A 27,575-nucleotide genomic window follows, 5' to 3' on the forward strand; every position below is an offset into this window, starting at 1 on the left:
TCCAAACAGCTTTTTCAACAATAAATCATCTACTAAATCCCAAAATCAAAAAGATGAAGCCTTCCACCTCTCCCCTGGACCCCTTCCCTACTGCGCTCATCAAATCAAACATGACGGCCATTAGTCGTCATTAGCAATGTTTATTAACAAAGCAGAAAAATAGATAGAGAAGCTGGTCAGTCGTCGTGGGCAGAGATGGATGTGCTCGGTAACGCAGGGACGCAATGGGCAGAAGCCAGGCGACTCAGAAGATCCTCAGGAAACACAGAAGGCGAAGACGAGAACCGGGAACTGGGTCACAGGAACCGTAAACACGGGGATAACCCAGGTGAGCTCACAAAACGATCTGACAAAGAGAGGACGAAATCACAGAAAATAAATAGGACGCCAATCATGAAAACACAGCTGCCGCTGATCCGCTCATCAGAACGATAATGAGCCACACCCACCACACACAAACATACACACAACATAGCGTGGGCGAGTCAGTGAACCCATGAACCGTGACAGTACCCCTCATCCTTAGCTGAAGGTAATTTGGGTAAGGGTATAAAATGTGCCACCTTCGAGAACCTGTCCACTACAGTCAAAATGACTGTATTGCCCTGGGAGGGTGGGAGGGCCGTGACGAAATCTAGCGCAATGTGTGACCAGGGTCTCGAAGGGACAGACACTGGTTGAAGCAACCCATCCGGGGGTCGATTGGAAGTCTTACCACGAGCACAAACTGAACAAGCCAAAACAAAATCCCGAATATCACGAGAAATAGAGGGCCACCAGAATCGTTGTTTGACCAAAAATCTGGTACGACTAACTCCTGGATGACAAGCCACATTGGAATCATGACCCCACCGAATAACGTCTGATCGGACTCCCTCCGGCACAAATAATCGACCCGGTGGGCAATCGGGCGGAGGTGTTACCCCTTCTAAGGCAGTGCGGACCTTCAATTCGACCTCCCATGTGAGTGTAGAGACAATAAGTCTCTCAGGTAGAATGCACTCGGGAGTAGACGGGTGCTCGGAACGATCAAAAATTCGAGACAACGCGTCAGGTTTGATGTTCTTGGAACCTGGACGGTACGAAAGCGAAAAATCAAAACGACCGAAAAAAAGTGCCCACCGAGCCTGCCTGGAGTTCAGTCGTTTGGCTGACCTGATGTACTCGAGGTTCTTATGATCGGTCCAGACGATAAAGGGTTCCCCCGCTCCCTCTAACCAGTGACGCCATTCTTCCAATGCTAACTTGACTGCCAACAATTCTCTGTTACCAATATCGTAATTACGTTCGGCAGTCGATAAGCGATGAGAAAAAAACGCGCAAGGGTGCATCTTGTAGTCCGCGGGAGAACGCTGTGAAAGAACTGCACCTACCCCCACCTCCAACGCGTCAACCTCCACCACAAACTGACGTGAAGGATCAGGGGCTATGAGAATGGGAGCTGAAACGAAGCGGCTCTTGAGGTTGGTAAATGCCGCCTCAGCAGCATTAGACCACCTGAACGCCGTTCTGGTGGAGGTCAACGCGGTCAGAGGAGAGGCTAGTTGGCTGAAATTACGAATAAAACGTCGGTAAAAATTGGCGAATCCCAGGAACCTCTGCAGGGCCTTAAGGGAATCTGGAATTGGCCAATCAACCACAGCCTTAACTTTGTCAGGATCCATGCGTACTCCCTCGGACGAGACGATATACCCCAAAAACGGAACTGACTGTGCATGAAACGTGCACTTCTCCGCCTTGATGAAAAGCCCATTCTCGAGCAACCTCTGGAGCACTCGTCTGACGTGTTGAACGTGTTCCTGGAGAGAAGAAGAAAATATCAATATGTCATCCAGGTAGACATATATGAACTGGTCAACCATATCTCTCAACACGTCATTGACGAGTGCTTGGAAAACGGCGGGGGCGTTAGACAGGCCAAAAGGCATAACCAAATATTCAAAGTGTCCCCTGGGGGTATTAACCCTCTGGGGTCTGAGCTGTTTTCTGGCCCTATAGGTGTTCTGACATGCTCTGACATTTGTGCTTATTTCTGTTACTTGTGACATTTTCATGGCTAAAGTCTGATTACACTGTATTCAGCACAAACTCTGCTACAATAATATATCAGCAGCATGTATGTAAAAGTTTGTAGTTTTGAGATAATGACATTTATGCTGGTTTGTGAAAATACAAAAAAAAATTGTCACTGAAATAACGTCATGAAGCCCATACTGATTATTTCTTCACAAGACTTTTGAAAATTGTATCACGTAGCCTAGAATATTTGCTCCAAAACTATGTGAAAATCACCCTGACTGCTCATTCAGAGAAGACAATATATTGATTTAAAAACTGTAAGATGTGTTTTGTGTGATAAAGCTTTATGCGAAGGGGCGGATCACCTCATTAATATGTAAGCTTTTCACACCTGAGAAAGACAAAGACACTCCCTAATGGCCCTATTTTAGGAGCTATCAGGACCTATCATTCTGAGCAACCTTGCACAAAGAATGAGGAGATTTAAAAAAGAATGGCTTTTTGATTGTTTGGATTTATTTACAACACAACATAATCCAAATATACATAACAAATGACAAAAAAGCACACTATTGAAAACAATCATCCAAAGACAGAGACCTTTGTGCCATTCCTAAAAACATTATACATACCTTTAATTTGTAAGGTGTTTGATTTTCACTTTACCATGTTCATGTACAGAGACTCGTGTGAATGTTGAAGTCAGCAGGACTCAGTGGCATCTGGGCCCTGAAAGAAAAAAAAAGTGAACATACTGATATCAAGAGAAACTATAGGGAATATAGTTCTAAAATTTATTGGGAATAAATTTTAGATTTTTCTGGTTAAAATTGCTTTTTAAAATTCACAGAATACACACACACACAAATGTTTCCAACAATATATAATATAATGAACACCAGGTTTGTTGTGCCTTGTAAGCATAGGCTATGCACAGTGCTGCATAAAATAATAACAATAACCATAGCAGCATATAAATCTTCCAAAAGATTTCAGTAACAACTACGCTAGAGAAAAATATATTGATTATCATATGTTACTTCAAATGTTTCCATTCGTTATGATGATATGAAATGAGATAATAGTAAAAACATGAAGCCTTTGTTTGGTGCGGTTTGCTTTTCAAACGCGATCGCGATCCATTCAAAACCAGAGCTCGCTCCAAAATATAAAACATTATGGTTACCATATTATACATATCTACGTTTGAGCAGATATCCACAAACACAGTAACAGTAAACACGGGTCCAAATATTATAATATTCACCATATATCTAGCAACAGTTCAACTGCAATGTGAAGTTTATGCAACAATAACAAACTAATAATTAAGAATTTCTTACCTTACATCTTTCTTGTCTTCAAATCGCGTTCTTCTTCTTCTGGGGTAAATCCAATATGTAAGTTCACGGCACGTCTTTCAAACTCGACGAAAAGCAGAGACTGATGAAGTGTGGTGTTTTGTTTTTGAGGTAATGAGCGCGAGCGCGTTCCATGTGGAGATTTGCATGTGAATATCTTTTGCGCGAGTGGGCGTGTTCAAATTAAAAAATAATTAGGAAGTGTTTGAGATGCTGGACATCTTGTTGGTTTTATACAAATTACTTAAACAGTGAATATTTGTTATCAGTTTGAATCCGATCATTTATAAGTACACACTTAAATGTTTATAAAGGTATATGGCTCATAAATGTGTGACAAGTATTCGCTGAGTTTTGTTTCAGTTTATAGACATGCTCAAGAAAAAAAAGTTCACTGCAACGAGGAGGCAGAAAGCACACCCTGTTTATTTTCTTTATTTTACAAAACCACAGTGTTTTGATTCGATTGTAAGTGGACACATACAAAAGTAGAAATATCACAGATTCTTTTTTCATATTTCTTTTTTCTGTATGACCATAAATGATGGAGAAACTTAAGTTTATTGTACTACTATGTGAAGAAAATCCAGCAAAACGCCTGGGCGCGTTAGCCGACCTCAGAGGGTTAAACGCCGTTTTCCACTCATCCCCCCTTCTTATGCGGACCAAATGATAAGCGATGCGCAAGTCCAATTTCGCGAAATTGGTAACCGCTCGAAGGCTGAAGACATCAATGGCAAAGGATAAGTATTCTTTACCGTGATATCATTCAGCCCCCTATAAGCTCCCCACTTCCTGCTCAGCTACTGTTCGGACTCTCTTGCTTACTGCTCCGCGCTTTGCTCTATCGCTTTTACATTTTATCTCCTATTTTTTTATATTTTATTTCCTTTTTATCACCTAATTTTAACTTCAGCAAATCAGCACAGTGCTCATACGACAAAGTTTGGATTACTACAAAAACGCAGAATTCTTTTACCCAACCAGCTTACATTCCGGGGAAAGGAAAACACAACTGCCTACAAGGATAAGAGAAAATGCCTCTTCTGGTTCAAGAATCTACTTGCTGCACTAACTGCCACAGACTTTTACAAAGGATTGCAGTTCTTGAAACAAAGTTACTTACGGGACCACCAAACCAGACGGAGCACACAACAGAGCTTCTTCATGGACACCCTCAGCATATAGCCGGTGAGTCCCATGAAACTAGTGCTCCTCGACAGGTAGAGAAACAAGCCGATCGACTTACAAATCGATGGCACAAACAGGGAGCGAGACCCAAAGGCACTAGAGACATCAGATTGTCACGAGCATCACATATTGCCACAGTAGCATCCTCTACCCCAGATACAGTTCTGACAAGGATTGCAAACACTGGTCTCCTACCAACACCTATACATCTTGAGAACAGATTTGAAGTACTAATGAATGTAAATGAGGAATCCCCAAACGTGAATGTGATCGAACACAGACTGAATCAGCCAGTAGCTAACACTGATGCTAACTGGCGCTCAAGGTCGAGCAGACAGCGGCACTCAGCTCAGAGCGCAGCCGAGCCCAGGACTCTGATAGTGGGGGACTCCATAATCAGAAACATTAGCAGCAGGGATACAACTACGTGCTGCCTTCCACAAGCAACAACTTCTGATGTAAACAGGGAACTTCAGAACATTCTGATGAAACATAAGACTGCAAATCGACTCATCATTCATGTGGGGAAGAATGATATTCATAAAGAGCAGTCAGAACTCCTTAAGAAGGATTTCAATGAACTTTTTGAAACACTTAAAAGACTGAAAGTTCAAACATTCATCAGTGGACCTCTCCCAGCAAGAGGAACAAACAGGTTTTCACGGCTGCTTGGGCTTAATACGTGGCTGCAAAAAACCTGCAATATAAAAGGAGTGAACTTCATTGACAATTTCAATCTTTTCTGGAGTCAAAACTGTTTCATCGGGATGGCCACCACCCAAACAAACTTGGTTCAAGAGTGCTAAAGGACAACATCTACTTCTCCCTCAATCATCCTTCTGCAGTGTGTGCCAATCCACTCAATCTGAACGGCACACACACACCTGGACACAGTGTGAATGACCACGGGACTTCACTTCTGCAGCAAAATGGACATGTGGTTGACATATCACACAAGGACAATGATAACACCACTCTGCCACAACAACCTCTGCTCACGGACACAATCTCAGCTGAGCCCTGCCCACAGAGCTCACCACAGACAGACATATCAGAACTGCTCCAAGATTCAGCACCCAAGGACGACTTCCTGGAAAACAGCCAGGGAAGCCAGGACAGCATATCACAGCCTCCGATAACACCAGAGCAACAGCCCCTTTCACCAGACACTTTTTCCCTCTCTCCAGCATCGCCACTTCTGTGCTTCTCACAGAAAATGGAAGAACTGGTGCATGCTGGAACCAAACTATCCCACTCTTTTGCTGCAAGCCCCCAGATACCAACCAAAAAACGGCAGGCACCGCAACCACCCGCACCAAAGCCTGAGGGCCCAGCTCGCCCTCCCCCTCCTCCTGTGAGAGCTCTTCGGCCTCTGCCACAACGCCAGGGCCCACACCCTCCTCCATCTGCTCGAGGTGAACCAAAAACAACTGATACCAGCTCTCAGTGATATGTGTTGGGTCCCCGCTACGATAACAGTAACTTTCTCAAATGTTTACAAAACAAGCGGGAACCCAGTGTGCCTGTATCTTTCTCTATTGCTGTTCTATTACAAGATAGAAAGTCTAAGGCCTTCAATAGCCGTACAGCAAACCCAACTAATCTGGTGCCTATTACACGTCAAACTAATATTGCTGTGGGGAAAAGTAAGACTGTTAAGTTAGCACTTTTAAACATTCGGTCACTTAAAAATAAATCACTTCTAGTCAACGACTTAATAACCACAAACAACCTGGATTTTATGCTTCTAAATGAAACCTGGCTAGAAGACAGCTGCAGTGCAACAGTCCTCAATGAAACATCCCCTCCTAACTTTACTTTTATGAGTGTCTGCAGAGCTGTTAAGAGAGGTGGGGGTCTAGCTGCTCTTTTTAAAGATATCTATCAATGTAAGCAAATATCATTTGGGAATTACCTGTCTTTCGAATATCTGGGTATTGTGTTCACTAGTTCACACTTACAAATAAGTCAGATAGAATAAATGCGTATTTGGCGTGCTGTCCGAGGAGAGGGCTCCGGGCTCGGTATTCGGCCCGAACCCAGAGTACTCCCCCCGTATTCCTGGCTGTAAAAGATTGAGCCAAGAGTGAGGAGTCGGGGTGGTGGAGGGATGCTGGAAAAACTGTCAAGGAATATTAGGTGAGTTGACAGAGTGGATATATATATACTTCTTGTCATGCTGATTAGGGTAGACATAATTGTTTGATGACGAGTAGATTGGATTGATTATTTGAACGTGCTCCTCCCGAACTTTGTTTATAAAACATCATTTAAAAGGTGCTCCACGCATTTTACTTATCATTATTTACAGGCCTCCAAAATACTCTCCAGCCTTTGCTGAGGACTTTACAGAACTGTTATCAACAATTACCTCAGAGTTTGACTGTTTTGCCATTGCTGGAGATTTTAACATCCACATAGATAGTGCAGAAAACAATATGGCAAAAGAAATCAAAAGTGTTTTAAAAACTTTTGATCTGACTCAGCATGTACATGGACCCACACACAATCATGGACACACTCTAGATTTACTTATCAGTAAGGGTCTAAACATTTCATCGATTGTTATTAAGGATGCAGCACTGTCTGATCATTTCTGTATTTTCTTTGATATATTGATCTCTCCTGCCACTGAAGCTATACCTGTGTCTGTCAAGAAGAGATGCTTAAATGAGAACACTAGTGTACTATTTATGAAGGCTATATCCTTAACACCAAGCATATCTGCAGACTCTGTTGATTTTCTCCTTGATTCTTTTAACTCAGAAGTTAAAAGTGTAATTGATGATATTGCTCCTGTGAAAGTCAGGAAGAAGAGTGGCAGACAAAAATCACCTTGGAGAAACTCAACAACAGTGCAAAATATGAAAAGACAATGCAGAAAAGCAGAGCGCATGTGGCGGAAGACAAAACTTGTAGTCCATTATAACATCTACAAAGACAGCATCCATGTTTTCAATATGGAACTAGGCAAAGCTAGACAGACTTTCTTCTCAAATATTATAAACAGCAATTTAAACAACACACGCACTCTTTTTGCTACTGTAGAGAGACTGACAACCCCCCCAAGCCAGATTCCCAGTGAAATGCTCTCAGACAACAAGTGCAGTGAGTTTGCTTCTTTCTTCTCTGAGAAAATCAATAATATCAGAAAGGTGATCAGCACATCCTTGAGTTGCCCTGGGGTCAGACAGATCAAACCACCTGAGAAAGTAGTTACTATGTCTGATTTCAAAGAAATTGATGGCAAAATTTTGGAAGAAACCGTACAGCACCTCAAAACATCAACCTGCGCTCTTGACACACTTCCCACATCATTTTTCAAAAGTGTGTTAAACAGTTTAGAAGCAGATCTTCTAGAAGTGGTAAATGCCTCACTTCTCTCTGGGAGTTTTCCTAACTCCCTGAAAACTGCAGTTGTCAAGCCCCTCCTGAAAAAGAGCAATCTGGATAAGACCATATTAAGCAACTATAGACCGATCTCAAATCTTCCTTTCATAGGCAAGATCATTGAAAAAGTTGTCTTCAACCAGCTGAACAAATTCTTATGCTCGAATGGATACTTTGACAATTTTCAATCTGGTTTCCGACCGCACCACAGCACAGAGACAGCGCTCATAAAGATAATAAACGATATTCGCTTAAATACTGATTCAGGCAAATTATCAGTGCTGGTACTACTCGACCTCAGTGCTGCATTTGACACTGTTGATCATAACATACTTCTTGACAGGCTGGAAAACTGGGTGGGGCTTTCTGGGATAGTCCTAAAATGGTTCAGGTCATACTTAGATGGGAGAGGTTATTATGTGAGTATAGGAGACCATAAGTCTGAGTGGACATCCATGACATGCGGAGTCCCTCAAGGCTCAATTCTTGCGCCACTCCTGTTCAACCTGTATATGCCCCCAATGAGCCAAATAATGAAAAAGAACCAAATTGCTTACCACAGCTATGCAGACGACACACAGCTCTACTTAGCCCTATCGCCTAACGATTACAGCCCCATTGACTCCCTGTGCCAATGCATCGATGAAGTCAACAGTTGGATGTGTCAAATCTTTCTTCAGTTAAACAAAGACAAAGCTAAAGTCATTGCGTTTGGAAACAAAGATGAAGTTCTCAAGGTGAACGCATACCTTCACTCTAGGGGTCAAACAACTAAAACATCAAGTCAGGAATCTTGGTGTGACACTAGAGTCAGACCTTAGTTTCAGTAGTCATGTCAAAGCAATAACTAAATCAGCATACTATCATCTGAAAAATATTGCAAGAATTAGATGCTTTGTTTCCAGACAAGACTTAGAGAAACTTGTTCATGCTTTCATCACCAGCAGGGTGGATTATTGTAGATTATTGTAATGGACTCCTCACTGGCCTTCTCAAAAAGACCATAAGACAGTTGCAGCTCATACAGAACCCTGCTGCCAGGATTCTGAGCAGAACCAGAAAATATGAACATATCACACCAGTCCTCAGGTCTTTACACTGGCTCCCAGTTAAATTTAGGATTGATTTTAAAGTATTATTACTGGTATATAAATCATTCAATGGCCTAGGACCTCAATATATTGCACATATGCTCACTGAATATAAACCCAACAGATCACTCAGATCACTTGGATCATATCAGCTAGAAATACCAAGGGTTCACTCTAAGCATGGCGAGTCCGCTTTTAGCTATTATGCCAGCCGCAGCTGGAACCAGCTTCCAGAGGAGATCAGATGCGCTCCTACAGTAGTCACATTCAAATCCAGACTCAAAACACATCTGTTTAGCTGTGCATTTACTGAATGAGCACTGTGCCAATGTTCGTCCGACTGTACTGTACTGTATTTTTTTTTTTCTAAACTGTTTTAATTATTCTTATTTCTTTTTATTATTTTAATTTCTTCTATGTAAAGCACTTTGAATTGCCATTGTGTATGAAATGTGCTATATAAATAAACTTGCCTAGCCTTGTCTTGCCTATAATCAATGCATGGTCGCAGCGAGCCATCCTTCTTACCCACGAAAAAAAACCCTGTGCCCGCAGGAGATGAAGAAGGGCGAATAATCCCGGTTGCCAAAGAATCAGAAATATATTTCTCCATGACCTCCCTTTCTGCAACAGAAAGCGAATATAATTTGCCCTTAGGCGGAGACGTACCTGGCAGTAAATCTATTGCACAGTCATAGGGACGATGCGGAGGAAGAGAAACAGCCCGAGACTTACTGAACACTTCACTCAAGTCGAGATACTCCTGTGGCACGTTTGACAGGTTCACTGGTTCCTCCTGCAACACAGAACGAGAAACAGACGAGCAAGCAGACAAAAGACATGAGGCATAACAATGTTCACTCCATGCTAAGACTCCATCCTATTCTGGGTTCGTGCTTGACCAGCCACGGATGACCCAGAACGATGGGAACTAACGGAGACTCAGTGAGCAGAAATGTGGTGTTCTCAACGTGATTTCCAGAGGTGATGAAGGTGAGTAGATGAGTGGAGTGTGTGATGCCAGGGAGTTTCTGTCCATTCAAAGCACTGTCTGAAATTATATGATCCAAAGACTTGATGGGAACCTGAAGCTGTCGAGCCAAGGAGTAATCCATGAGGTTTTCCTCAGCCCCAGAGTCAATGAGTGTCTGGCAGTCATGGAAACGGTCTGCCCATTGCAGTCTTACCGGGAGGAGAGTGGTAGAGGATTTAGCCATGTTAAGCCCACCCGACAGAAACCTCCGTCCTACTGTTGGGCTTGATCTTTTAATGAGCATGACGCAAGAAAATGTCCAGCCTTGCCGCAATAGAGACAGAGTCCACTCGCTCTCCGACGCTCTCTCTCCTTCCGGGAAAGCTGAGCTCGACCTACCTGCATGGGTTCAGGATCTAATGGTGGGCTGACCGTGTTCTCTCCTCTGGAACTGGAGTACTCAGGAAATGTTGGCAACAAAGTCTGATGTGAGTAACTTCCTCGTTGTTGCAACCGCGCATCCACGCGCAACGCCAACTCAATAAGTCCATCCAGACTTCTAGGAAGCTCCAATGTATATATCTCATGTTGAACACGATCAGCCAACCCATGCAGGAACATGTCCCACTGCGCCTCCTCGTTCCATTTGCACTCGGCTGCCAGAGTCCGGAATTCAATGGAGAAGTCTGAAACGGTCCTGTCGCCCTGGTGAAGATTGGCGAGTTTACGAGCCGCCTCGCGACCCGCTACCGCACGATCGAACAGGCGTTTCATCTCTTCACCGAGTGCATGGAACGAGGAACAGCATGGATGACAATTCTCCCCCACCGCCGTTCCCCACAGAGCCGCGCGTCCAGAGAGTAGAGTCAATACCAATGCAACCTTAGACTGCTCAGAAGCGAAGGTTACAGGTTGAAGAGAAAAGATGATGTTACACTTGGTCAGAAAGGTTCGACAAAGGTTCGGCTCACCGGAATACCCCTCAGATGGAGTGTGTGTGAGACGGCCTCTGGTGTTCAGAGGGAGTGTATGTGAGACGCCCTCTGGTGTTCAGATGGAGTGTGTGTAAGGCACTGTCAAGACCATTTGGCTCAATGTAGAGTTGATATAGGGGAGACCACGCTGAACTTAGTATTTAATTATAATGCTGGTTTATTAAAGAACGATTTACAAAAGTCAGTAAATGGGAAGCCAAAAAGGAGAATGTTCAAGAAGCGCCGACCGCAGCCAGCCTCTCATCATCAGGCCGGAATAGCAGAAAGAGAGCCCCAAATCCACTGGAAGGCAATGATTTTAAAGACACTCTCATCGGTCCACCAATTAGCACGGCACGGCCCATCGCAACAGCTCCACCTAAAAGTGACACAGAACAGCAGCAGTAGGCAATTCAGGCTTGATTACCCACACATGTCCAAGCCAGGGAGAGACACACCCAGCACTGCATAGCCAGGCGTGACATCACTCCCCCCCAAAAAACAGAGGCCCACGTTAGTGGGACTCTGGAGATTGGGAGTGTTCAATTATAAATCCAAAGTAACAAATAACTACAAAGCAAATATTAAACTAAACTCAATCACACAGGAATACCCATACACACATTCAATCGTGCACATTCACTCATTTATCCATGTGGTCACAACTATTACAACCCATAACCAACACTGACCACTCTCACCCCAGATCTCCACTGTATCTTACCATCCAGCAAAATCCTGGCACCTTGGATAGCTAATTAAGGGAGGACAGAGACAAGACAAAGACAGGGTAGAAAAAGGACAACATCACATCGACTCATCCAGGGCCCGAGAAAGCGCATCTGCTAACACATTGTCAGCGCCACGAATGTGTCTAATAGACAGTCGGTAGGGCTGCAAAAACAGCGCCCACCGCATGAGACGCTGATTAGCATTTTGTAAAGACTGTAGGAATGTGAGCGGATTGTGGTCTGAATAAACCACAACGGGATGTAAACCACCCCCCACATATACCTCGAAATGCTGAAGCGCCCAGATCAACGCTAGAGCCTCCTTTTCGATCGTCGAATAATTAAGCTGGTGACGATTAAATTTGCGTGAAAAATAACCTACTGGTCGATCAATTTCTTGCTCATCTTTTTGTATGAGCACTGCGCCAGCCCCCACCTGACTTGCATCCACTTGAAGTTGAAAAGGATCATCTAACTTGGGTGCAGCCAGGACAGGCGCAGAACTCAACAAAAGCTTTGCATTTTCAAATGCACGCTTACAATCATCGGACCACCAAAACTCATGGTGTAAAACGGGTGTAAGAATACAACCCCGAAGGTGTAATAAATGCAGAAATTTCCTGCGCCCTAGGCGTAAGCGGTACTTGATAATAGCCCTTTAATAAATCAAATTTACTTACATATCGAGCACTACCAACCTGATTCACACAATCTTCGATACGTGGTAAAGGAAAGGAATCAGCCTTTGTTACCGCATTCACCTTTCTATAGTCTGTACAAAACCTAAATGTGTTGTCAGATTTTTTAACAAGTAAGCATGGTGATGCCCAGCTCGAATATGATGGTTTTGCTAAACCATTATCAAGCAGATATTTCACACTGGCATCCAAGCTTTTTCGTTTGTCCGGAGCAACACGGTAAAATCTCTGTCGAATGGGTTTTGCATCCCCCACGTCAATGTCATGTTCGATAAGATTGGTACAGGTTGGTGTGTCGGAAAATAAAGACGAAAACTCAAAAAGTAAAGATTTTAACTGATCACGTTGTTCCCCATCCAAATGCCCCAAGAGGCTATCCAAGCTAACCAACGTGTCTGAATTGTTTAGCCTAGCCTGCAGGACCGCATCATCCGGATCTCGCACCCCATCCCCAGCTGCCACCTCAGAAGCGTTGGGTGCGCCCTCCCCAATAGCCAGTCCAACAGGTCTATAAGCAGTCTTATCACCCACCACCTGCAATGGTGAGGAATAATATGGTTTAAGTAAATTAACATGAATCCGTTGTGTTTTCCTCCTCCGCTCAGGGGTGGACACCACATAGTTGTTCTCCGATATTTTCCGCACAACAGTATATGGACCAGTATATTTAGCCTCTAATGCAGTACCTGGAATTGGCAGCAACGCAACCACTCGATCACCAGGGCTAAACATTCTTACTTCTGCTTTAAGATCGTACCGTCGCTTCATTTTAATTTGCGCTTCACATAGATTTGCATTAGCCAACTTCCCAGCCAAGAACAACCTTCGGCGAAAGCCATGCACATAATCGGCCAAATTCCCAGGTATCTCCACGCCACCATCTAAATCACCACTCAACACCGATAGAAAGGTGCGCACTTTGTGCCCAAAAACTAAGTCATTAGGGCTAAACCCCGTGCTCTCCTGTACTACCGCACGGGCCGCCAGTAGTAGCCACGGTAAGCCCTCTTCCCAATCTCTCTTAAGTTCTACACAATAAGCGCGCAACAACGATTTCAATGTGGCATGAAAACGTTCCAGAACCCCCTGGCTCTGGGCGTGATATGCGCTACTTAAATTATGTTTTACTCGCAGTTCTTTTAACGCCGCCGCAAATGTCTTGGACGTAAAATTTGATCCACGATCGCTTTGGATTACTTTTGGTAGACCAAAAATGGATATAAACTGAGACAAAGCCTTCACAATTGATCTTTTGGTTATAGTCCTTAAAGCATATGCCGCAGGGTAACGTGTCGCTTGGCACATCACTGTGAAAAGATAAACACTGCCAGACTTTGACTGTGGCAAAGGGCCCACACAATCAATAACTAGATGTTCAAATGGAATGCCCACGGACTGAATGGGTTGTAGCGGCGCAGGTTTAATTGAAACATTTGGTTTACCTGCAATTTGACAAGCATGGCAACCTTTTATGAAACTCGCTATATCCCTTTTTATCCGTGGCCAATAAAAATGTTCCAATACATGATTGTAGGTTTTCCTCACCCCAAAATGGCCAGATGCTTCTCCGTGCGCTGCTTTTAACACCAACTCCCGGTATTTCACAGGCATCACCACCTGCAACACCTGATCTGCCACATCATTGTCCGCCCGAGGCGACCACCTGCGCAGCAACAAACCATTTTTGATCAGATAACCATGATCAACATTATCATCGCCCGAGGCCAAAGCAAAATACTTCTCAAGAGTACAATCATTCTTTTGCGCCTCAATTACCTCACTAGGAGACAATGGTGCTGGTAAATCTGGTACAAACACTTTAACTGCACTAGCCTTAGATACATCAGATGGTTTCACTGTCTGAGCACGAGCCATTGCTCGCGTCACCGCACAGGCAGTGAACACCTCTGGAAAATCTTTAAGACATTTGTCCGGCTCAACTGATGGCATAGCCACTGTTTTAACCACAGGGGACGGACATGACATCTCCGGCCACACACAACCCCCTGCCAAATTATTTCCGATAATCAGGTCAATATTTTCTACCGGTAGAGTCGGACGTACAGCTATAGTCACCTCTCCATTCACAAACCCCGACTGCAACTGAATTCTATGCAGTGGCACTGGAAACGGTTGGAGCCCAATTCCTCGAATCAACACAAAACTCCCAATATCAGACAAAGAAGAGAAAGGCAGGACCGACTGGCAAATGAAACTCTCTGAAGCCCCAGTGTCACGCAATATTTTAACTGGTACCCTATGAGCATCTCCCACCAGTGAAACAAACCCTTAGGTGATAAAAGGAGCGTAATCAGACACTGTGATTTTAGGTTCATCACACAACATGTTAGAATGTTCAGGATCAGTTTGAGTTCCATTTAACTTAACATTCCTCAACTGCGCAGCGGGAATCGACGAGGCACAGGCAACATCCTTGACATTGCTTACTTTACTCTTATTACGGGCACTCAAGACTGGACATTCCTTTTTCCAATGACCTAATTCAAAACAGTAATGGCACTTACTGTCGGCATCACGTTCCCATGTTCTATTACGAGGCGCAGGATAAGACCTCCCAGGAAAACCCGCATTTACGCGGACGGGGCGATTTTCCTTGCGATTATCATAACGCGGAGAAAAATCCCGCATATGATTTCTATGCGTCAACACATATCCATCAGCGAGGACAGCAGCCTCAGCAGCTGTCTTCACCTTATGTTCGTTTAAATATGTACCAATCTGTTCGGGCAAAATGTTCTTAAACTGTTCCAAAATAACTAAATCACACAAATCATTAAACAAATCAATCCCTTCCGCTGTGCGCCAGCGATTAAAAAAACTACTAAGCTCTCTGGCCACATCAGCGTGAGTTTGTTTTTCCGACTTTCTCCAATTGCGAAAACGTTGTCTATAAGCCTCAGGAATCAATTTGTAACTTTTTAACACAGCCTCTTTTACTGATTGGTAACTCTTTCTCTCGACAAAAGACAGTGCCACAAATGCCTCTTGTGCACGCCCAACTAATACCGTTTGTAAAAGCAAAGTCTTATCTTCATCACTCCAATTCTGGTCGGCAGCAACATTTTCAAACAAAGAGAAAAATATGTCCGGATCTCGTTCGTTGAATTTTGGAAGAAACTTTATCATATTTGCTACACCCGATTTCTGAGTGGAATTTCCACCGGCTCTACCTTCAGCCACCAGCTTAAGCCTGGTGCGTTCAAGTTCACGAGCCCGCTCCTGTTCATACTCCAAATGCTTCAGTTTTTCCCTTTCAAACAAACAATCTTTTTCTCTTTCAATAGATTCCATTCTCTTGCGTTCTAAATCTTGTTCTATTTCCAATTTATTTTGCTCAAATTCCCATCTCTTTTGATCCAATTGCATCTGCAATAGTATTTTTTGTTGTTCATAGGTGAATTCGTTACTTTTAGCCGAGGGACTTGAAACAGGCGGGTTGTCAGGAAACACTTGATTTTCTTTCAAACGATCACGAATAAAATCTATCAATTTATCTTTCTTTGCTGTTTTTGGCAGTGTCAGTTCAATCCCATAAAAATCTGCAACATTCACCAACTGCTCTTTTGTTAGCTCCACCAACAAACTCTCCGAAGGAGCAGCAAAAAAATCCTCCAACACACTCATTGTACAGACTATTTTCAATAATATGTACACTATTAACCAAACTAATTAAGTACACCTGTAGGTTTTCCAATTTCTCTTAAACAACCACAAACAAACAATTTTGCAAAGTGAAAAAGCAGGTCAAGCAGCAGAGCAACTCACGGAGCTCTCCCCCTAAACATTTACCCCCCACTATACAAACCTATCTTCACACTGAGTCCAAGAATCAGGATAATTTACTCACCAATACCGACAGAGACGTACTGCCCCGACCGAAGCCAATTCAGCCGGTTCTCTACGGCGGTGCCCTGGTCCAGACTCCAGTGACAACACAACCTAAATCACAGCGCGAAAGCGCTCTAACACGGGGATAACGATAGCTCCAGAGTCGCCCCACTACATAAACAGCAATCACACATTACAAACAAAGTGGCTGCACTAAATACTCTAATCTACTAAATAATGCTACCCAATTTACCTCAAATCCAAATTCAAAACCAACAAGATCAGCACAGATCTCCCCAAAACAAAACATCCGGCGAAAAAAACGGCATGCTTAAAACTACGCCCACTGGTTTCATTCACAAAATCACACCGATGACGTTGCCACACACCGCACTACGCTACCATAGCCGACAGTGGGAATCAAAGTAGACTATACGTACCAATATTCGCGATCAAAACTTATCGGACGAGCCCCCATATGTCAAGACCACTTGGCTCAATGTAGAGTTGACATAGGGGAGACCACACTGAACTTAGTATTTAATTATAATGCTGGTTTATTAAAGAACGATTTACAAAAGTCAGTAAATGGGAAGCCAAAAAGGAGAATGTTCAAGAAGCGCCGACCGCAGCCAGCCTCTCATCGTCAGGCCGGAATAGCAGAAAGAGAGCCCCGAATCCACTGGAAGGCAATGATTTTAAAGACACTCTCATCGGTCCACCAATTAGCACGGCACGGCCCATCGCAACAGCTCCACCTAAAAGTGACACAGAACAGCAGCAGTAGGCAATTCAGGCTTGATTACCCTACATGGCCAAGCCAGGGAGAGACACACCCAGCACTGCATAGCCAGGCGTGACAGGCACCCTCTGGTGTTCAGAGGGAGTGTGTGTGAGACGCCCTCTGGTGTTCAGATGGAGTGTGTGAGACGCCCTCTGGTGTTCAGATGGAGTGTGTGAGACGCCCTCTGGTGTTCAAAGGGAGTGTGTGTGAGACGCCCTCTGGTGTTCAGATGGAGTGTGTGTGAGACGCCCTCTGGTATTCAGATGGAGTGTGTGAGACGCCCTCTGGTGTGAGACGCCCTCTGGTAATCAGATGGAGTGTGTGAGACGCCCTCTGGTGTTCAGATGGAGTGTGTGTGAGGCGCCCTCTGTTGTTCAGAGGGAGTGTGTGTGAGACGCCCTCTGGTGTTCAGATGGGGTGTGTGAGACGCCCTCTGGTGTTCAGATGGAGTGTGTGAGACGCCCTCTGGTGTTCAGATGGAGTGTGTGAGACGCCCTCTGGTGTTCAGAGGGAGCATTTACTACCAATCATTCGCTGCACTGACAAACTGCGCATAAAATAATCGCAGCCTTTGCCAAATCGTGTGCGGTTTCAGTGCGATTAATTGTGCTGCCCTAATATTTAACATGCTTCATGCAGTTTTGATATGCCCCTCTCTATTTCTCTGTGTGTCTTCACAGGGCTGCAAGTGTTGAGTCCATCCCAGCTGGAGTCACAAAAACATTTGAGTTTAAGCATATTAAGGGGCGATATGTCAACATTTTTATACCGGGGCGCAGTGAATATCTCACACTGTGTGAAGTCGAGGTGTTTGCAGGTAAGGGACAGAGAGAGAAGACTCTGTGATAGAATTTGATTATGTTCTTATTAATGTGTGTATAACTGTTTTTATTTTATTAACAGAAAAGTACACATCAACACACACTTGTGTTCCAGGTGAGTCTTCTTCATTACTTTGAATGTTGTCAGTAACACATAATATAACATAATATTCTTACTGAATATATTCTTAGATATAATATTCTTACTGAACATTTGATAACCAATAATGTGAATTAACACAGTTGTTATCGAAAAGTAAACCCTGAAAGGGTGATCAGGACCCTCTTATTACATGGCTACTAACCACAAATAAATAATTTTGGACATAAAATATTAATTTGTATTGAAATATTATATTAGCACATTTGTAATAAATGCAAAGCTTCAGCGAAGAAAAATATTTCTAGTAAGACAAACGAACAAACAAGACAAACATTTAAGGGACAATGTACAGTCATGTACACCAAATAAATAATTACATGGACATTTGTGATGAAACCGTTTTAAATTCTTGCCTGTTTATTATCTTAGAATCCATTACAGTGTAAAAAAAACAATCATTCGGTCAACAAGACGAACACTACAGTACTCTTAATACAAAAAATACTTCAATGCAATCTTAATATTTGAACACAATTAATAACTATAACAGAGACTCAACTGGCTCCAGTAGTGTTTGTATGAAACGAGAGAGAGCGGGTCCACAGTGTGATACAAGAAACATTAAGGAAAGGCCGGCTCCAGAAACCCGGATGAGCTGTGTGTTATCCAGCATTACTGTTGATGACGTCATTATCTGGGAATATCAGACCTCGGAATGTCACGACTGACCAGTCAGAATCAAGTATTCCAGCGAGCCGTGTAATAATCATTTGGATTACATATAGCTTTATTTTGCCCATTATATTGGGATTATACTTTAAATAACAAACAATAGCTTTTCTTTTTTTACTTGTATGTGCTAATGTTATACAGGGAATCTTGCTCTTGGGGCCACAGCTGTCCAGTCTACCACATATCCTCAAGCAGGAGCTCAAAATGCTGTCGATGGCAACAGGAATTCATTTTGGAGTGGTGGGTCATGCAGTGCGACTAATGGGGACAGGAACCCCTGGTGGAGAGTTGACTTGGGGAAAGTCTACAAGGTAACCAGGGTTAGCATCACTAATCGTGGAGATTGTTGTCCAGAGAGGATAAATGGAGCTCAGATCCGTATAGGCAACAGGCTGGGAAATAATGGCAACAATAATGAGCTGTAAGTATTGTCTCTCTCTTATTACTTACACAAATGGTTGGAAAATGAGTAAAAAAGATCAAATTACTTTATATAAATCCTTTTATGCTGCATGCAGTTTTAAAACACCCCTCTCTATTTCTCTGTGTGTCTTCACAGGGCTGCAACTGTTGTGTCCATGTCACCTGGAGAGACAAAAACATTTAAGTTTAAGCCTATTAATGGACGATATGTCAACATGTTTATACCTGGGCGCAATGAATATCTCACTCTGTGTGAAGTTGAGGTGTTTGCAGGTGAGCAATTAAAGGAGAGAGATGGTGTGTAGACATCTGCATTATTTATACTATGTGTATGTTGCCTTAATGATTTTTCTTTTCTGATTTCATTGCCAGATTAAGTGAAATGAGAGGATGTTACGCCACAGTCCACTGATCCTACAAGCAAGATACCAAACTGTTTTTTTTTTTTCTGAGCAATACTAATTTTTTTTATTTTTTTTTTGCACCTTTTTTGCAAACATATATGCACCTTTTATCCTTAAAATAAAGGATACGTTTCTGTTCACATTCAGTAAAGGTTTGAAATGGTTTTTAAAATGCACCTGACTCCAGTTTGATCCAGGGGTTTGTCTATTTACCCATCTTTGTTTATCTTTCTGCTTTCTAAATCAATACATTACTACAGCATTGCATGTTGTATTGTATTTTTCTGGATCAAAAAAGGCTCATTTGGATATTTACAATGAGGAGGAGGTATAGTGTTACATACTGTATATATATATATATAGGATCAAAAAAATTATATATATATATATATATATATATATATATATATATATATATTTTTTTTTTTTTTTTTTTTTTTTTTTAAGTATGAGATGTATTGGCCCAAAAAGCACGTTGGCCCACCGGGAAAGTGCCCGTTCAGCCCGATGGCCTGTCCACCCCTGCTGTGAAGACCAATGCCATGTTTTCTAATGTTGTTTCCAATATTGTTTACAAATGTAGCTGATATTTTAATAGCCAACAAAGCTTGATAATTGTTAAATATGTCGAAAATTATTTATTATTGTGCAACACAATATGGATACCACATGCCAAGGCAACTTGCACTGCTTAACTTAATAGTGGAAAAGGAGAAGGTTTTTTGACACTGAATGTTGGATAAAGCGTGGTGTGAGCATGGGTATCACACGTGAGGGACTGATTGTCATGGAAATGTCACGTACTGTATCTTGTCTCTTTGAATTGATCTAGATTTATACACACACATAGCCCCATGAAAACCTCTGTGAACACTCTTGTCCAATGAAAAACTGCGTGGCACGAATTTACGTTTTATTAAAAGGGCTATTTTAACTTTAATTATCCTGCGTCTAGATACTCTAGATAGTCTAGATACTTCCTGCTCAGCTACTGTTCGGACGCTCTTGCTTACTGCTCCGCGCTTTGCTCTATCGCTTTTACATTTTATCTCCTATTTTTTTTATATTTTATTTCCTTTATTTTATTTCCTTTTATCACCTAATTTTAACTTCAGCAAATCAGCACAGTGCTCATACGACAAAGTTTAGATTACTACAAAAACTGAGAATTCTTTTACCTGACCAGCTTACATTCCGGGAAAGGAAAACACAACTGCCTACAAGGATAAGAGAAAATGCCTCTTCTGGTTCAAGAATCTACTTGCTGCACAAACTGCCACAGACTTTTACAAAGGATTGCAGTTCTTGAAACAAAGTTACTTACGGGACCACCAAACCAGACGGAGCACACAACAGAGCTTCTTCATGGACACCCTCAGCATATAGCCGGTGAGTCCCATGAAACTAGTGCTCCTCGACAGGTAGAGAAACAAGCCGATCGACTTACTAATTGATGGCACAAACAGGGAGCGAGACCCAAAGGCACTTGAGACATCAGATTGTCACGAGCATCACATATTGCCGCAGTAGCATCCTCTACCCCAGATACAGCTCTGACAGGGATTGCAAACACTGGTCTTCTACCAACGCCTATACATCTTGAGAACAGATTTGAAGTACTAAGGAATGTAAATGAGGAATCCCCAAACGTGAATGTGATCGAACACAGACTGAATCAGCCAGTAGCTAACACTGATGCTAACTGGCGCTCAAGGTCGAGCAGACAGCGGCACTCAGCTCAGAGCGCAGCCAAGCCCAGGACTCTGATAGTGGGGGACTCCATAATCAGAAACATTAGCGGCAGGGATACAACTACATGCTGCCTTCCACAAACAACAACTTCTGATATAAACAGGGAACTTCAGAACATTCTGATGAAACATAAGACTGCAAATCGACTCATCATTCATGTGGGGAAGAATGACATTCATAAAGAGCAGTCAGAACTCCTTAAGAAAGATTTCCATGAACTTTTTGAAACACTTAAAAGACTGAAAGTTCAAACATTCATCAGTGGACCTCTCCCAGCAAGAGGAACAAACAGGTTTTCACGGTTACTTGGGCTTAATACGTGGCTGCAAAAAACCTGCAATATAAAAGGAGTGAACTTCATTGACAACTTCAATCTTTTCTGGAGTCAGAGACAACTGTTTCATCGGGATGGCCATCACCCAAACAAACTTGGTTCAAGAGTGTTAAAGGACAATATCTACTTCTCCCTCAATCATCCTTCTGCAGTTTGTGCCAATCCACTCAATCTGAACGGCACACACACACCTGGACACAGTTTGAATGACCACGGGACTTCACTTCAGCAGCAAAATGGACATGCAGTTGACATATCACACAAGGACAATGCTAACACCACTCCGCCACAACAACCTCTGCTCACGGACACAATCTCAGCTGAGCCCTGCCCACAGAGCTCACCACAGACAGACATATCAGAACTGCTTGAAGATTCAGCACCCAAGGACGACTTCCTGGAAAACAGCCAGGGAAGCCAGGACAGCATATTACAGCCTCCGATAACACCAGAGCAACAGCCCCTTTCACCAGACACTTTTTCCCTCTCTCCAGCATCGCCACTTCTGTGCTTATCACAGAAAATGGAAGAACTGGTGTATGCTGGAACCAGACTATCCAACTTTTTTGCTACAAGCCCCCAGATACCAACCAAAAAAAGACAGGCACCGCTACCACCAAAGCCTGCGGGCCCAGCTCGCCCTCCCCCTCCTGTGAGAGCTCTTCGGCCTCTGCCACAACGCCAGGGCCCACACCCTCCTCCGTCTGCTCGAGGTGAACCAAAAACAACTGATACCAGCTCTCAGTGATATGTGTCGGGTCCCCGTTTTGATAACAGTAACTTTCTCAAATGTTTACAGAACAAGCGGGAACCCAGTGTGCCTGTATCTTTCTCTATTGCTGTTCTATTACAAGATAGAAAGTCTAAGGCCTTCAATATCCGTACAGCAAACCTAACTAATCTGGTGCCTATTACACGTCAAACTAATATTGCTGTGGGGAAAAGTAAGTCTGTTAAGTTAGCACTCTTTAACATCCGCTCACTTAAAAATAAATCACTTCTAGTCAACGACTTAATAACCACAAACAACCTGGATTTTATGCTTCTAAATGAAACCTGGCTAGAAGACAGCTGCAGTGCAACAATCCTCAATGAAACGGCCCCTCCTAACTTTACTTTTATGAGTGTCTGCAGAGCTGTTAAGAGAGGTGGGGGTCTAGCTGCGCTTTTTAAAGATATCTATCAATGTAAGCAAATATCATTTGGGAATTACCTGTCTTTTCGAATATCTGGGTATTGTGTTAAAAGGTGCTCCACGCATTTTACTTATCATTATTTACAGGCCACCAAAATACTCTCCAGCCTTTGCTGAGGACTTTACAGAACTGTTATCAACAATTACCTCAGAGTTTGACTGTTTTGCCATTGCTGGAGATTTTAACATTCACATAGACAGTGCAGAAAACAATATGGCAAAAGAAATCAAAAGTGTTTTAAAAACTTTTGATCTGACTCAGCATGTACATGGACCCACACACAATCGTGGACACACTTTAGATTTACTTATCAGTAAGGGTCTAATCATTTCATCGATTGTTATTAAGGATGCAGCACTGTCTGATCATTTCTGTATTTTCTTTGATATATTGATCTCTCCTGCCACTGAAGCTAGATCTGTGTCTGTCAAGAAGACAGCAAGTGCAGTGAGTTTGCTTCTTTCTTCTCTGAGAAAATCAATAATCAGAAAGGTAATCAGCACATCCTTGAGCTGCTCTGGGGTCAGTCAGATCAGACCACCTGAGAAAGTAGTTACTATGACTGATTTCAAAGAAATTGATGGCAAAATTTTGGAAGAAACTGTACAGCACCTTAAAACATCAACCTGCGCTCTTGACACACTTCCCACATCTTTTTTTCAAGAGTTTTTCACTTCTCTCTGGGAGTTTCCCAAACTCCCTGAAAACTGCAGTTGTCAAGCCCCTCCTGAAAAAGAGCAATCTGGATAAGACCATATTAAGCAACTATAGGCCGATCTCAAATCTTCCTTTCATAGGCAAGATCATTGAAAAAGTTGTCTTCAATCAGCTGAACAAATTCTTGAGCTTGAATGGATCCTTTGACAATTTTCAATCTGGTTTCCGACCGCATGACAGCACAGAGACAGCGCTCATAAAGATAATAAACGATATTCGCTGACTCCCTGTGCCAATGCATCGATGAAGTCAACAGTTGGATGTGTCAAAACTTTCTTCAGTTAAACAAAGACAAAACTGAAGTCATTGCGTTTGGAAACAAAGATGAAGTTCTTAAGGTGAACGCATACCTTCACTCTAGGGGTCTAACAACTAAACATCAAGTCAGGAATCTTGGTGTGACACTAGAGTCAGACCTTAGTTTCAGTAGTCATGTCAAAGCAATAACTAAATCAGCATACTATCATCTGAAAAATATTGCAAGAATTAGATGCTTTGTTTCCAGACAAGACTTAGAGAAACTTGTGCATGCTTTCATCACCAGCAGGGTGGATTATTGTAATGGACTCCTCACTGGCCTTCCCAAAAACACCATAAGACAGTTGCAGCTCATACAGAACGCTGCCGCCAGGATTCTGAGCAGAACCAGAAAATATGAACATATCACACCAGTCCTCAGGTCTTTACACTGGCTCCCAGTAACATTTAGGATTGATTTTAAAGTATTATTACTGGTATATAAATCATTCAATGGCCTAAGACCTCAATACATTGCAGACATGCTCACTGAATATAAACCCAACAGATCACTCAGATCATTAGGATCATATCAGCTAGAAATACCAAGGGTTCACTCTAAGCATGGCGAGTCCGCTTTTAGCTATTATGCCAGCCGCAGCTGGAACCAGCTTCCAGAGGAGATCAGATGTGCTCCTACTGTAGTCACATTCAAATCCAGACTCAAAGCACTTCTGATTAGCTGTGCATTTACTGAATGAGCACTGTGCCAATGTTCGTCCGACTGATTACACTGTATTTTATCTCTGCATTCTCCTTTTGATTCTAAACTACTGTATTCTTCCTTTTGATTCTAAACTGAACTCAAATTGCACTGATTGATAACCGGTGTTTTGTGAAGGGTATTGTTGTAGTGGGGGAAACCCAGATGGTCCTGATGACCAAATTTGTGAGCAAGTGCTCACCTTTCTGTGGTGGAGATTGAGAGGGATGGCGGTCAAGGGAACACTGTGGTGACTAGTACAGATTACTGGTCGGATTGGTACAGCTTGCTAATTTGGTGGGCTCAGATAATCCACGGTATATGAAATCCACAGAAGAATACTGACCGTCATGGGGAAATCTCTGTTTTGTCAGATGAGAAGTTTATTCTATGTATCATCTTTTTACTATTTTAACCCTCTGGGGTCTGGGGTGTTTTTGGGGTCCTTGAGATGTTCTGACATGCCCTGACATTTGTGCTTTTTTTCAGTTGCTTATAAATATATTAATGGCAAAGGTGTAAATTCACTCTATATAGCACAAACAGGACTTCCATAATATGTGAGCCACATGTATGTACATGTTTTCATTTTTGAGAGAATAATGTTTATGCATGGTTATCGAAAAAACTAAAAATTAAAGTTTCTGAAATCGCCTAGAGTTTTTTCTTCAAAATGATGTGAAAATCATCCTGCCTAATCATTCACATAAAACGATACATTGATTTTAGTTTTGTGAAACACTTTTAGTTTGGAAAGCCAATATGCGGATGGGGCGTAAACGCTCCAACAGCATCATGCATATTTAGTAGTTCACACCTGGTGAGACTACGTCCCTGCATACTTAATGAGCCATTCATTCAGGTGACGTGTCACCTATAGCTAACTTAAATATACAAGCTTCATAAAAATTATCATTCTAGGAGAAAATTTCAGATGGCATTTAGAGGCTTTTGCATCTGAACTCTTCATATATACACACACACATTTATATATGCATGCACATACATACTTTATAATCTTTTCAAAACTAGTCAACGTCTTTCAAAACTAAAGTATACATTTTATCATACGTATTTCAAAGTAAAGGATTCATTAGTTAGTTGATGACTTTTTGACAAAACACATACAGTATATATTCCTCATCTCAGTATAGCAATAGAGTTTGCTAAAAGCTGTTCATTCAATACAGCAGTATTTGAAAATCGATCATATTTTGTAAAATTACATTTATATTTGCATTTATGTCAAAACCTAGACACTTTTAAACATCAAAAGGTCATTTATTAATATGTATTCGTGTCAAAATGACAAATAAACAGATTTTCCTATTCAATTTTGCATGGAAACGCTTCCAAGACGCTTGCGTGTCGCGTGAAAAATAGGCGTCGGTTCTATTTCTAGAATGCACGCGTTTTCCACGCGGCTCGTGACGCGCGTCTCACACAGGCAGTGTGCAAACTCTAAACTGTTAACATGGGAGCCGAAATAAAAACGGACACGCCACGCAGCTGAGACGCTTACGCCACGCATCCAGTGTTTCACCGGCCTTATCCAGCGGATGTGGGCGTTTCACAGGTTTGTATGGATCGCCTCACATTTGCGTTTGTATAGCGCGGTCTCCGTAGGCGGAGTCACATTAAAACTTAATTAGCTGAGATGAGAACGACTGACATCTCTCTCTTTACATACATATTATATAAACTGTGAAAATTTGTTTTTTATAAAAATTACTTCATTTAAAAGAAGAGAATTCAAGCTTCATGCCTGTGTGTCTGTATGCCTGTTTGACTGAGTATTCGCTGAGTTACAGTTCATTTTCGGACGCGTTTCAGAATTGACTTCACTGACGGAGAGTAGGCAGAACTCGCACTGTTTATTTTTCTTTATTTAGCGAAAAGCACAACACTTTGTTTTTATTATGAGCATACACAAAAACAAGTAATAAAAACTCAGTGAGTGTTTTAACGCAATTTTCTGACGTCATGGGATCACAACACTAAGAGATAGTAAATGTTTTTATGTTTTTTTTTTTTTTTTTGTTGTGCGTTCCCGAGATTAGACCTTCCTTAACATAATGCCGAAAACCCGAAGTCTCTAGGTGGTCTGGTTGAGGAGGAGATAGAAGTGCAAGATTGGTGCGCACAGACAGAACAGAAATCATGAGTTAACAATCGCAATTTTGTCCGTAGGAAAATTGCGCTAAAAATACAGACTAAACAGGATCGATTGATGTATAACACAAGCATATAAGATAAAAAAAAATTTTTTTTTTTTTTTTTTTTTTTTTTTTTGCACTCATACGGAAAAAAACGAGCCTATCGCGCCGGCGCGATAGCCGACCCCAGGGGGTTAATTCATTTTACTCTAATTCATTTTATAATTCTATCATTTATCTCTTTTAATTCCTTGTATAACTGTTTTAATTTCCCCTGCTTTTATTTTGTCTATTTTCTATGCAAAGCTCTATGAATTGCTATAGTGTGATTATTATAATTCCTTTCTATGTAAAGCTTTTGAATAACTGTTTGAATTTTCCTTGCTTTTATTTTGTGATTATTTTTATTCCTCTCTATGTAAAGCACTTTGAATTGCCATAGTGTATGAAATGTGCTATATAAATAAACTTGCCTTGCCTTGCTTAACACTACCAGAGAAGAGAGATGAACTTTTGGGTACACACTGTGAAAATATACGTTTAAAAAGGTTTCTTTCTACCTCTTAGCTCCTGGCTGATGAAGGGCACAAGGTACCGTTTTAATTTTATGTTGTCTGCTAAACTTTTAGAGACTAAAGTGTTTATTGTATCGATCTCCTTTGAAGCTGTTAGCTAACATTTTGTGGGTCGTTAGCATATATGCAGGTTTAGAAATCAGTGATCACCAAATAATTTGCTGGTAGCAGAACACAGTGTATTATTGCTTTGTTTCTCTTGAGTTGCACTTCTGATAGATTGTTTACAGTAAATTAGGTCTTTATTTGGTCATTTTATATATTTTATGTTTTTCTCTCTAAATTGAGATCGTCAGCTGTA

At 42.1% G+C, this 27,575-nt stretch overlaps 2 protein-coding genes across 3 annotated transcripts in view; both read left to right on the forward strand.

The window, feature by feature from the left end:
* LOC307162661 (uncharacterized protein) overlaps positions 1 to 19,810 on the forward strand; it is a 28,889-nt gene extending 9,079 nt beyond the window's left edge. Inside the window, exons 8-12 of one of the 2 annotated variants that reach the window (XM_079878133.1) lie at positions 17,742 to 17,878; positions 17,965 to 17,997; positions 18,859 to 19,138; positions 19,277 to 19,413; positions 19,513 to 19,810. In XM_079878133.1, coding sequence (XP_079734259.1) covers positions 17,742 to 17,878; positions 17,965 to 17,997; positions 18,859 to 19,138; positions 19,277 to 19,413; positions 19,513 to 19,517 — 592 coding nt within the window. In that variant the 3' untranslated portion in view covers positions 19,518 to 19,810. The remainder of the gene's footprint in view (positions 1 to 17,741; positions 17,879 to 17,964; positions 17,998 to 18,858; positions 19,139 to 19,276; positions 19,414 to 19,512) is intronic. The other variant, XM_079878134.1, reaches the window with a different exon arrangement.
* Positions 1 to 27,575, forward strand: part of LOC307162669 (fucolectin-1-like) — a 380,376-nt gene that overhangs the window by 121,663 nt on the left and 231,138 nt on the right. The gene's annotated exons all lie outside the window — the stretch shown is intronic.

Source organism: Squalius cephalus (assembly GCF_949319135.1).
Source record: "Squalius cephalus genome assembly, chromosome: 8".
Classification (NCBI taxonomy): Eukaryota; Metazoa; Chordata; class Actinopteri; order Cypriniformes; family Leuciscidae; genus Squalius; species Squalius cephalus.